The 12,467-nt window shown below is 43.1% G+C and overlaps 1 protein-coding gene across 1 annotated transcript in view; it reads left to right on the top strand.

Annotated features, from left to right (window-relative positions):
- Nucleotides 1-12,467, top strand: part of DNER (delta/notch like EGF repeat containing) — a 381,990-nt gene that overhangs the window by 146,223 nt on the left and 223,300 nt on the right. The window contains exons 2-4 of the mRNA XM_021924059.2: nucleotides 935-1,264; nucleotides 4,970-5,064; nucleotides 7,307-7,473. Of these exons, the coding sequence (XP_021779751.2) occupies nucleotides 935-1,264; nucleotides 4,970-5,064; nucleotides 7,307-7,473 (592 nt within the window). The remainder of the gene's footprint in view (nucleotides 1-934; nucleotides 1,265-4,969; nucleotides 5,065-7,306; nucleotides 7,474-12,467) is intronic.

Below are 12,467 nucleotides of genomic sequence, written 5' to 3'. Positions count from 1 at the left end.
AGCCAGGGGTATATCAGCTAGAGATCTGATTTTCTCTTTATCACAGAAACAAATCATAATTGAATCGGTGCTGAGAACATGACTGAACCCTTGCACTATCTCAAGAGGAGCAGGTGGTTTTTTCACATCGTTTTGTAGCGTGTCTCCGACTACCAACAAATGGCCATTCAGAGGTCAATAGCGAAGGACTCTCAGATAAACACTTTCCCCAGACCTCGAACATAATTTAAACACATATAACTGAGTTCTCATCTTCCATATCTGGCGAGGGATGGGGTCACATTTCTCTGTAATCACCCTCCAAAATAATGAGATAAAAAATTTCATAAAATTCTGCTTAAGTCCCCACCACAGTCTCTTCTAGCCAGCAACTGTCCTGCAAACCAATCATTTTGGAAGTCTTTAATTAAATAGTATGGTATCACCTTAAAAAGTAGTGTTGACCAGTTAGGAAACTGAGAGATACAGGTAAGCGCATCTGCAGGGCAGATAAATTGGGCAGTCTTTTCTCATGAGGAAAGCTTGCAAAGGTACAGAATGTGGAAAAGGAGATTCCAATTTAGATTCCTAATATCATTTCGCAGCTGAAAATGTCAAAGTTGGTATCTTCCTAATGAGTTTTAACTATTTTTGCCCTAGAAAATTCCTCTAAATAATTGGTTCCTGAAATCAACATTATTGGGCGTTCTGGGTTTCGAGGAGGCTGCTCTCCGCTTTGTATTTTCTTGCTGGGTGCCTCTTATCTGTGGTAAGGTTAATGTTGGGATGACCTTGGTGAACATCCCCCTGCAACAGCACAAGTAGTTAAGACGTATATTCCACAGGAACAGCGTTTCCATTAGAGCAGTCGCTCTGAGACACAGAGCTAATTTCCCAGCGATGGCACCACTTTTCTTATGAGGGAATAATTGACCCATTTATGGTCTCATTTCAGCTTGTTGCAGATCCTTGTGCCAGCAACCCTTGTCACCATGGCAACTGTAGCAGCAGCAGCAGCAGCAGCAGCAGCAGCAGCAGCAGCAGCAGCGATGGCTACCTCTGCATTTGCAATGAAGGCTATGAAGGTCCCAACTGTGAACAGGCACTTCCCAGTCTCCCAGCCACTGGCTGGACCGAATCCATGGCACCCAGACAGCTTCAGCCTGTCCCCGCTACTCAGGAGCCTGACAAAATCCTGCCACACTCTCAGGCAACCGTGACATTGCCTACCTGGCAGCCGAAAACAGGGCAGAAAGTTGTAGAAATGAAATGGGATCAAGTGGAGGTGAGAACGTTCTATCATGTACATTTTTACATTAGAAACCAGAAATCTTAAAGTGATTCCAGTGATTCTAGTATCAGCAATGAAAATTGAAAACATTTTAAGTTAAATCACGAGCAAAATATGTCCCTAAACTTATTCCTGTCTGCATTTGTGTGTGCGATGGTTTTGTACGTATAAAAAGAGTAAACAAAAAAATGAATCAAATTATTTTTTGGAATGGTATCCACATGTATTTCGGTGAGATAACCTTAGATTTTGGGGCAGACAGCTCAGTGTAGTCATGTAAAGGAACATGTCATAGGATCCTCCATTGCTGACCTTATTTTCCTTCCTGGGAGTGTGTCTTAGTCTCTTAAGGCTGCTATCACAAAAACGCCACAATCTGGGTTGCTTATAACCAACACACGGTATTGGTCCATTCTTGTGTGGCTATGAAGAAATACATGAGGCTGGGCAATTTATAGAGGAAAGGGATTTATTGGCTCATTGTTCTTTAGGCTGTACATAAAGCATGGCACTAGCATCTGCTTCTGGTGAGCCTCTGGAAGCTTACAATCATGGCGGAAGGCAAAGGGGCGCCAATGTGTCATGTGGTGAGAGTGAGGGCAAGAGAGAGAAGGGAGACGTCCCAGAAAACAATCCAATCTCACATGAACTCACTTATCACCAAGGGGATGGTGCTGTCTTTCACGAGGAATCTGCCCCCATGGCCCAAACATCTCCTACCAGACCCCACCTCCCACATTGGAGATCACATGTGAGATATGAAGACACATATCCAAACCATATCACAGACATGTATTTCTCACAGCTTTGGAGACTAGGAAGTCCACGATCAAGGCAGATTCAGAATCTGATGAGGGCCTGCTTCTTCACAGCCCGCATCTTCTCACTGTAATCTCATATGGTGGAAGGCGCTTTGGAGCTCTTTCAGGTCTTTTACAAGGGCACTGATCTCATTTGCCAGCCCTGTGCCCTCCTAACCTGACCACCTCTCAAAGGCCCCACATCTTAATACCATCATCATGGAGGTTAGGATTTCACTCATGAATTTAGAGGGGCACAAACATTCAGACCACGGCAGACCACAACGCTCAACTATTTTTTCTTTCTGTTGTTATTTAGGTTCTATTTTTGGTACCTTGAAGTATTTCAGTGGGGTTTAGAAAAAAGAAGCTATCAATGATTTTGACATATTTTTAGAATGCATTTGACAAAGAAACTTCCAAGTTTTATTTATTTTGGCAACAGCAAAGTCTATTTGTTGGAACTTCTCCTATCTGAGTTTGAGTTTGGCTGTTTTATCTTCAAGCTCTTCAAAAGTCTTTTCAGTAGACTCCTAGAAGTTGACATAAAATAAATTTGCTGGCTAGAAGAGTTGGGGAACAAATCCAAACCATGAGTTTGAAGTGACATTGGGGTGTGTAATTCCATTCTATATCTTATACTTTATATGTATGACATCCATATAAACCTGTGTCGGTATATTATTATTACAAGTTTCACAGTGTAAATGAAAAAAAAAAAAAAAAACCAGAGATTTTTGCATAGCATGTATTAGAGTCAAGGAATGTGTCTAGAAATTTCCTTTATTGTTTTAAAAGAGATAGTAGCATTTCTTCTTTTATTTTCTTGAGTAATTCTTACCGGTTGACCCACTTTTTTTTTTTTTGCATTACCGCACAGCTTATGAAGGCCACATTCAGACTGCAGGGCAATGTTTTTAGCTTACCTACAAAACTGTGAACTTGTTCTGATTTCAGACTTTTAATAAATGCTTTGAAGTTATGATGTTAATGCTTCTTTGCTGGCTGACTCAGTTCTTAAATGTGAACTAGATTTGATTCAAGTTTATCAAAGAAGTGCCCTTTAAAAGAAAATTTTTCCCCAGCCAGCCATTTCAATCTATTTATTTAAAGTCATGTTATTTTACAGTTGGTAAGTGTAAAAAAGAAACGCCTCGTCTTCCTGCTGGGCGCAGTGGCTCACGCCTGTAATTCCAGCACTTCGGGAGGCCGAGACGGGCGGATCACGAGGTCAGGAGATCGAGACCATCCTGGCTAACATGGTGACACCCTGTCTCTACTAAAAATACAAAAAATTAGCCAGGTGTGGTGGCGGGCGCCTGTAGTCCCAGCTACTCGGGAGGCTGAGGCAGGAGAATGGCGTGAACCCGGGAGGCGGAGCTTGCAGTGAGCCGAGATTGCAGCCACCGCACTCCAGTTTGGGTGACAGAGCCAGACTCCGCCTCAATTAAAAAAAAAAAGAGGCCGGGCGCGGTGGCTCAAGCCTGTAATCCCAGCACTTTGGGAGGCTGAGACGGATGGATCACGAGATCAGGAGATCGAGACCATCCTGGCTAACACGGTGAAACCCTGTCTCTACTAAGACATACAAAAAACTAGCCGGGCGAGGTGGCGGGCGCCTGTAGTCCCAGCTACTCCGGAGGCTGAGACGAGAGAATGGCGTAAACCCGGGAGGCGGAGCTTGCAGTGAGCTGAGATCCGGCCACTGCACTCCAGCCTGGGTGACAGAGCAAGACTCCGTCTCAAAAAAAAAAAAAAAAAAGAAAGAAAGAAATGCCTCGTCTTCCTATATCATGAGTTATTTCTTAGGCTGTTCATGAGGCAGGTTTAAAGTGCCAGAGGAAGACATGTTAATATGTATGCCTAACCTGATGGAAACCAGGAGGCATATTATTACCCCCTTTCCATGAAGTAATGATGCTTTGGAAGCATAAAGTTATTTGGAGCCTTAGAGACTTGGGTAACAGCCATCTGTTATACAAATTTAACAAGTTATACTCACATCTTTGAATATCAGTGATGGGCTTTATCCATAGAATTTCACTGTAGGGCATTCTGGAAAATAATATCTAAGTGTGCGCTGTGGAGTGAAATTGCTGAGGGTTTCTGTATTGTTCTCAATTAATTCTGTGATGATGAATACTTTTAATATTGCTTCATTTTCATTGACATGGGGGAGGACAGTAACTGTGGCATGAGGAATAAGTGCATAAACTGGCCAGGAGTATCTCACTGGACATAGCTCAAGGTTTTGGAATATGCTTTTTGATGAGCACAGTCCTCCCCCCACCAGTTGAACTTCTCTTTTAAAAAATACACATCCATATAATACTTTTGGGAAATGATTTAAAAGTGAAGGTATAGCCTACAAGGAAAAAGAAAGGCAGCGTTCAAGCTCCCCAGCCTCAGCATGTGCTCCTGGACCCACCAGCACAGAGAGGAGTCATCAGGCCTGATACTACATGCCCTTTGCAAGTTGAAGGCTGACTTGCCTACTCATTAGGCTTTTACCTGCTGTTTGTAAGTTAGTCCTTAAAGTTGGCCTCCTGGTTACCATCAGGTTAGGCATCGTGCAAGGGTCAATGACTGCTTGTTAAATGAATGGAAAAAGAGCAGGGAGTGACATCTGCTTCCTGTCTTGCAATATCCTATTGATCAGTTTTAACAATCCCAGGAATTTGTAGATTGCTCTCAGGGAAGCTGTTGCATTTCAGGACATCGAATGACAGAGATTTCATTTTCTTTTGAGTTTGTAAGGCTTCACTTCTTCATCTCCTCTCTAGCCCTACCCCTGCATCATCAAAAGGGATGAAGGACATTCAGCATGGAATTGTGCTTTATCATATTATGTTATACTATAAACAACCCCAATCACATGTCAGTTTTTTTTCCTTCCCAGGTGATCCCAGATATTGCCTGTGGGAATGCCAGTTCTAACAGCTCTGCGGGTGGCCGCCTGGTAACCTTTGAAGTGCCACAGAACACCTCAGTCAAGTAAGATAATTCTGAGTTACAAACTGTTAAGAGTGATGCTGTGACCTATATGTGGGGTTGTGTCCATCCATGGACCTGGTGTGTCAGTGGCCAGTCAAGTGAGAAATGTGAGCAGATTCCACGGGTAGGTGTGGCCCCTGTCATTTGAAAACTAGAGGAAGCGATTTCAGAGATTACAGTGAGGGTCGTCAAGCTGGAGATGTGGAATTGAGAAATTGGACTGGATGAGTCTGGTGTGAGGTGACAAACCGTGCGGCCTTAGATAAGATCCCAGCCAGATTCCTTGTCTCCTAAATGCTTTGCTTCCCAAATTATTGGCCCCTTAAGGTTTTAAGGAACGATCAGTTACATTAAGATGCATAATTTGGCCCAAATTTAAAATCTGCATATTACAATTTTCTCTTTATTTTTGATTATTTTTACTTATTTATTTTTACAATTTTCTCTTTAAAAGCAAGCGTACAAAGAGAGTGTTTTGTTTTAAACTCAAGCTCTTTCAAATGGCAGGGTCCATTGTCACCGGTGGGGAAGAGGGAGAGGCATAGGGAAGCAGTGCTGGCTGAGGCCTGGTATGTGTGGTGCTTTATGTGAGGCTCAAGTCAGCAGGTGCCCAGGAGCACAAAGCTGGGGGTGGGATATGGGCCAGTATTAGGGTGCCTCAGGCCGGCTGACAACCCCGCACTGCCCATCCTTCTCTGTTGCCATTGATTGCCGCCCTCCCCACACTTTCCATGCAACCTAAGGGGCATTTGCTGCCCAGTCTTTGGGGATTTTTAGAAGACTGGGAACATGTGTCCTGGTTAACCAGATGGATGCATTGGCTCCCTTTTAAGGGGCCTGCAGGCACTATAGGTCTCTTCCACGTATCCATGGCCATTTTTGTCTATCTGGCTTTCTAAACAATGGAGTCCCTGAACATGTTTGGAAGAGCGACTTTGTTACATTGCTCTTGCACCCTGGCTCCCCACAGCCTTGAACTCACTCTGGCAAGGGAAGAGCCTGGAAGGGCTGCTTGGGAGCCCCTTGGGCTCAGGAGGAACGCCCCCATCGGGAGAGGAGGGAGACGTGGAGTCTGAGGCAGCTTCCAGCTCTACCAGCAGGGGGACCCCGGTCCTAAGCAGTTTCTTTCACTGCTCAAATGACAGCTTAAATCCCGGCGGTCCTGGTCTAGTTTTAGGAGCAGGATCTCTAGTTTCCTTTACTCTTATGAAGGAGTAAAGACATTAGACAGCCTTTTCTTGTCTAGATCATATTATCTTACCTTGATAAACCTTTCCGAATTTTCTGGTCTTCTATCTCGTTAAATGCTTTTGTTTTTTTCCTCTCGACAAACCTGCCGTTCTCTGAGACTCCCTTAGGCTGCAGAACGGGACAGAATTAGCAGAGTCTGACTCAGACGAAGTGAGATGGGAGTGCCGAGTGACCTGTGGGCTCTGAATTCACTTGTGGGGGTTACTAGCTCCTTACACTTTCATTTCCTCATGAATTTAGTCACGTAGCAAAGCTTTACTGAGCCCCTGCTGTATGCCAGGAGCTCCGTGCTAGGGGAGCGGCTCTGCAGAGTCTACTGTGATCTTCTCCAGGAGCACTGGGGAGAATGGGCAGCTGCTGGGATGTTGGCAAGTGGTCAGGGGTCTCTGGGAACAGGTAATATGTGGGCTAGGAACACATTTCCAACGTGGAGAAGGAGACAAAGCTTGGGAGCTGAGAAAGAACTGGGTTGGGGTAGCTCCTAGTAGCTGAAGCATTGGGCTGTGAGGAGGAAGGCACAGGAGGGCAGCTGGGGTTGGGGTTGGGGTTGAGGTTGAGGTTGATGGGCTTTCTATGAGCCCATCTCTGTGGGTTTTTTTTTTAAACCAAAAATGAGCCAGGGGAGGCCTGCAGCATAACTCAGGTGGCTGTGTTGGGTTGCAGTCCACATTTATGACAAATTTAAGCAAAACTCTTTATGTTGTGTGGCTATGGAAGGATTTGTCTGAAAGAGAACTCAATGTACTCTTTTACTGTTCATCAAAGTGGTCACTCAAAGGTGAGTTACCAGTGACTCATTTTGTGGTACGCTGTGAACAAGTGGGAGTGTGCACAGTTTTACTGGACGCCCGCATATCTGTTTATGCCATCGATTTCCTGGTACCTTGGTAGATGCATATACCATCTTTATATTCATTTTTAATTTGAAGGACTGGTTCTAAGATGAATTTTTCTGAAAGGAGCTTTCTGTTTACATCATTCCTGTTTCCAGGATTCGGCAAGATGCCACTGCCTCACTGATTTTGCTCTGGAAGGTCACGGCCACAGGATTCCAACAGTGCTCCCTCATAGATGGACGAAGTGTGACCCCCCTTCAGGCTTCAGGGGGACTGGTCCTCCTGGAGGAGATGCTTACCTTGGGGAGTAATCACTTTATTGGTGAGTTACCAAAATCTTCTACTCAACACTGCATCTGATTCAACCCTACCTTGGTTTGTTGTTGAGACAGTAAGAAGGGAATTTTGCTCAGATAATCTGAATTCTAGCCATCAATGCTATTTCCTCCACTTTGGTAAGGTTTTAGAATAAAAACTGGATTCTAACATAATATTTCTTTTTCTTTTCTTTCTTTTTTTTTAACGGAGTCTTGCTCAGTCACCTAGGCTGGAGTGCACTGGTGCGATCTCGGCTCACTGCAACCTCTGCCTCCCGAGTTCAAGTGATTCTCCTGCCTTAGCCTCCTGAGCAACTGGGACTACAGGCACCCATCATCACACTCGGCTCATTTTGCATTTTTAGTAGAGATGGGGTTTCACCACCCCGGCCAGGTTGGTCTTCAAATCCTGACCTCAGGTGATCCGCCCGCCTCGGCCTCCCAAAGTGTTGGGATTACAGGCATGAACTACCAAGCCTGACCCTGACATAATATTTCTAGTGTGGCTCAAAGTGGAAAAGGCTTGGGCTCTGGAATCCAGTGACTGTGTTCCAGCCCTGGCGAAGGCATCACAGGTGTGTGATCTTTGGTACTGAACGCTCTGGCCGTCAGTTTTCCTCTGGAGTCTTTCATCTGCTTCTTTTTCCAGGAATTGTGGGCAACTTGAGGTGTTGGATGTTGGTCTCTCAGGATAACCTTTGTTACCACTTGATTCTGGCCTGACTTAGGGCGTTCAAGCAAGCACCTTGCAGTGATTTGCCACTGCAGGGCCTTCAACTCAGAAGTAACTGGTGGGATTACAGCTCTCTTTGGGGCCCCTCTCCTCCATAGCTGCCCCTCCTGCATCAATCACTTCTAACTTTTTACTCTCTCTTGAACTTGCTTCTGTAGTTTTAACCTTCTCAAACTACTGTGTCCAATTAGCTGTTTTCTTTTCTTCTTCTTGTTTTTATTTAGACAGAGTCTTGCTCTGTTGCCCAGGCTGGAGTGCAATGGTACGATCCCAACTCACTGCAACCTTGGCCTCCCGGGTTCAAGCAATTCCCCTGCCTCAGCCTCCCAAGTAGCTAGGAATACAGGCGTGCACCACCACACCCAGCTACATTTTTTTTTTTTTTTTTGGTATTTTAGTAGGGCTGGGGTTTCACCATGTTGGCCAGGATGGTCTCAATCTCCTGACCTCATGATCCGCCCACCTTGGCCTCCCAAAGTGCTGGGATTACAGGCCAATTCGTTGTTTTCTAATTTCTCTGCCTTGGTATAGAAATGGCTGCCAGAAAGACAGACCCTCAGTATTCCCTCCCCAACCCACTGCCTCTTGCTTGGACACTTGGGCAGTTCCCAGAGGACCACCTTTCCCCTAGTTTAGCATTCTGTGTCCTTTCAGTTGTCTTTGTTTCTCATCCAGCTCATAGTACCTTTGGGGTTGGAACTTGGAACTCTGGTCCCTTCGTGTGCTGACATAATGTTCCATCTTGCATCTCAATTCAAAGGCCTGAGCTCAAGTTTAGAATCTACGCATCCCAGTCCAACGCACCCAAGCAGCTTCTTGTATCCTGCTGTTAATTCCTTCTCCTGTCTGACTATAGATTGCAACCATCCTCACCTGGAGGATGGGGTAGGCATCCTCCTAACAGCACCTGTCTCTCAGGGTTGTTGGTCAGGTTAAATTAGATAACGAATATACAAGGGTAACTGACAAATGTTAAGGATTATCCTCGGGCATTTTCTCTATTTTTATTTTTCTGGAGAATACTAAATATTTTGCTAAATGGAAAATATGCATTTAGACTCACCCTCTAAAATATGATGCAAATATCATAATGAAGATAAAGGGATATAAGAAAGTGCTCAGGTCTCTATAATTTATATTGTATTTTATGTTTGACTGACCCTGTTCTGATGAGAAGGTCTTTTTTTAATCTTTGGAAGTCCAGCTGGGGGAGCAGGAATTTTACTGGGTGAAAAGAAGGTAAAGAGAAGTTTGTCTGGGGAATGAACATGGCTTGTCAAAGAGAGGAGTGTGTTTAACTTCAGACTGGTGTTTGACTACCAGGATGAATGACAGATAATCAGAAATTGTGCGATAAAGTCTTGTCAAGAATCAAAGCTAAATTTCACTCCCCAATGCATTTCAAGTAATTGTTATTTGCTATGATATCTGCTGTAAAGATTTATCTAAAAGGACGTAGTTTCTATGTTTTGATAGTTTTATTTTATATTGAATTTGAGTTTTTCTGTTTAGTATGACATGGAGCCAATATTTCAAGAAAACATATAAAGTATCACTACTCTTTAAAATGTTCTTAACGTTACCAGAAGATACTTATTTGAGATACAGACAGTCTCTGACCTACGCTGGTTCCACTTCATGACTTTTTGACTTTACAATGGTTTGAAAGCTGTTAACATTCAATAGAAGCTGTATTTCAAGCACCCGTAGAACTATTCTGTTTTTTACTTTCAGTACAGTATTCAATAAGTTGTATAAGATATTCAACAGTTTATTATAAAATAGGCTTTGTGTTAGATAATTTTGCCCATCTGCTGGTCAATGTAAGTGTTTTGAGCACGTTTAAATTAGGCGAGGCTGAGCTGTGAGGTTCAGTAGGTCAAGTCTATTACATGCATTTTTGACTTACAGTATTTTCAGTTTACACTAGGTTTATTGGAATGTGACCTCATTGTAAGTTGAGGAGCGTCTGTATAAGTTCACATTTTATACTACTTTTGGTTGTAACATAACTATGACCTTAGACTGACATTGGGATTGAGGATGGGGATTAATTGAGATGGATTTTCCAGTATTAATGTAAATTTATTCTTTTGGGATAGAAGAAATCTCTTGAACTCGTACATATTTTGAGCTCATTTTGCTAACCAAAAATTTTGTGGCAAAAATTATCTTAGATGAAATGTATTATTCCTTGGGGGAATAATCTTTAAACCTTTGATATATTAATAACTATGTTAAGGAGTTCTTTTCCCCAAATTATACTTTAGATTATGAGGAGAAGGCAATGATTTTGAGTAACATCCTTTATTTTGATAAACCGTTTTTTTTTTTTCATTTTGAAAATTTGATATCTTTCTAAATTTTCTAGTTAGGGCTTTCTGGGTCTTTTATGTGGCTTTGTAAGGAGATCACGATCTTTTGGTGTTATTCTCTTCAAAGGTAGCCAGCAGTCCTGTCCTGAGCTCTTCCTGGGGAGGGACGGCCAGGTTCCTAACCATGATAAATCAGCTCCACCTCCACACCGCCAGCTGCTTCTCTTATAAAATTTTTTCATCTTTAAGAAACAAGATGTATCTTTTGCAATCTTTGCAGACGCCTGATGCTCACTATGTTGACATGTGTTTAACGCTCTTTTTGTTTTATTTTTAAAAAGGAGCTTATTAAAGCAATTTACTTTTACAATCTGGACTTTCTAGACCCAAATACGTTTTAGCTCAGGCTATTTTTAAGAGTACAGTGGCGTTCATTTAACAAACAAACCGATGCTAGGGTGGGCGGAAGAAAACTTCTACAGTAGAGGAAGAGTAAAGTTTCAGAATTATGTTGCTGTGTTTCTGTCCCTCCTGCTTGCTTTTTAGAGAGAAGTTTGAGGCACTTTCAGGAATTGACTGTCTCCTGCTTTCCCTTCGCTCTCGATAGTTTGCACATGCATAACTAAGGACCGCAAATGTTAAATTCAGCTGGATAATAAATAAATAAATAAATATAAACATAACTGATGGCCAAAGGTATTTTCCTGTTTCTAGGCAACAGAGCAGAGGAGTCCCTTCTGTGTCTTTGGGAGACCAACTTGGTTGCTGTCACCAGATTTACACAAATACTCTTCAAAAGTTTATTGCCGGGAGCCTAATGTTCCTCATTCCAGATGAAGATAATATACTTACATTTGGCTTATTTCCATGTTATCACAGTTCATTTCTTTATGGTTTTCCTTCATGACCACTGCCTTGTTAATATTTATAGTGTTTTGCAGAGAGAAAGAGATGATAGAACTTTTTACCAAGTGTGTTGTTCTTCTCTCTGTGCCTCAACTTCTTTCCTCCTGTGTTGCCACCACATTTCGACTCTTCTGTCCTCTCTTTAATTATCTGTCCTGTTTTCCCTAAATATGTTACTTCCAAATATGTTATTTGCTTGATGCCACGCATTGGGGTACATATCTAAATTAGCCTTTGTTTAACGTTGTCTGTCTCACGGGGAGCATCAGAGGCGCTCACTAGTGTCCTGAATGATTCATTTGCTGGATGTTTCGTATTTTCAAAGAGTCAAATTCATTGCTCTAGTCACATTTCCATGAAACAGCTATGGCTTGCCTGTCTTAAGTATGAGATATATATGTATTTTTAAACTGGCTGTTGCTTAGATGTGATGGCCGATCTCAGGGGTGAGGATCAAACCAGATCTCTGGAGTGTGGCTTCTGTGTTAGGAAGCTGCTGAAGGTCACCATTTCCTTTGGTGAAAGCCCCTTTGGGCCGCTTTTAAGGCTTTTCCCCATCTTGCCCCCTGCCCTCAGGCATAGTTCTCCTCTATTCTGCGCAGTGGACTTCTGCCCTCCAGCTCACTGCCAGCCCCATCCTCACTGGGGATGCAACCCTCTCCCACCCCCGTTCTCTCTGAGCCTCAGACCTCTAAACACACCTCATTTCTAAGGCCTCACTGAAATCCCCCTCTTCTGGAGTGGTTTATGAAGAAAATGGCTGGTTACAATTCTATTCAACGTGCATTCTCAGATCTCCTTTAACTGCTACATTCTTATACACACAGAGGCACCCTGGAATATTCTAACAGTTATTCTCCCTGGAATATTCTCCTTTGGATCAGAAAACTCAGGCAGGGCCTGTCTGCTTTATCCACATTCCCTGCCTGCCTCAGAGAAACCCCGACTTTTTTCCTGCACACTTTTCTTTCTTATGGTTCGTGTTGTTACCTCTATCTGATATTTTACCCCTTCTCTCTTCTTTGAAGTTATTTTCATTTTGATC

The sequence above is a fragment of the Papio anubis genome, chromosome 10 (genome assembly GCF_008728515.1).
Source record: "Papio anubis isolate 15944 chromosome 10, Panubis1.0, whole genome shotgun sequence".
NCBI classification, from domain to species: Eukaryota; Metazoa; Chordata; class Mammalia; order Primates; family Cercopithecidae; genus Papio; species Papio anubis.
Note: the sequence above shows the minus strand (reverse complement) of the source record. Positions and strands in the feature narration are given on the sequence as shown.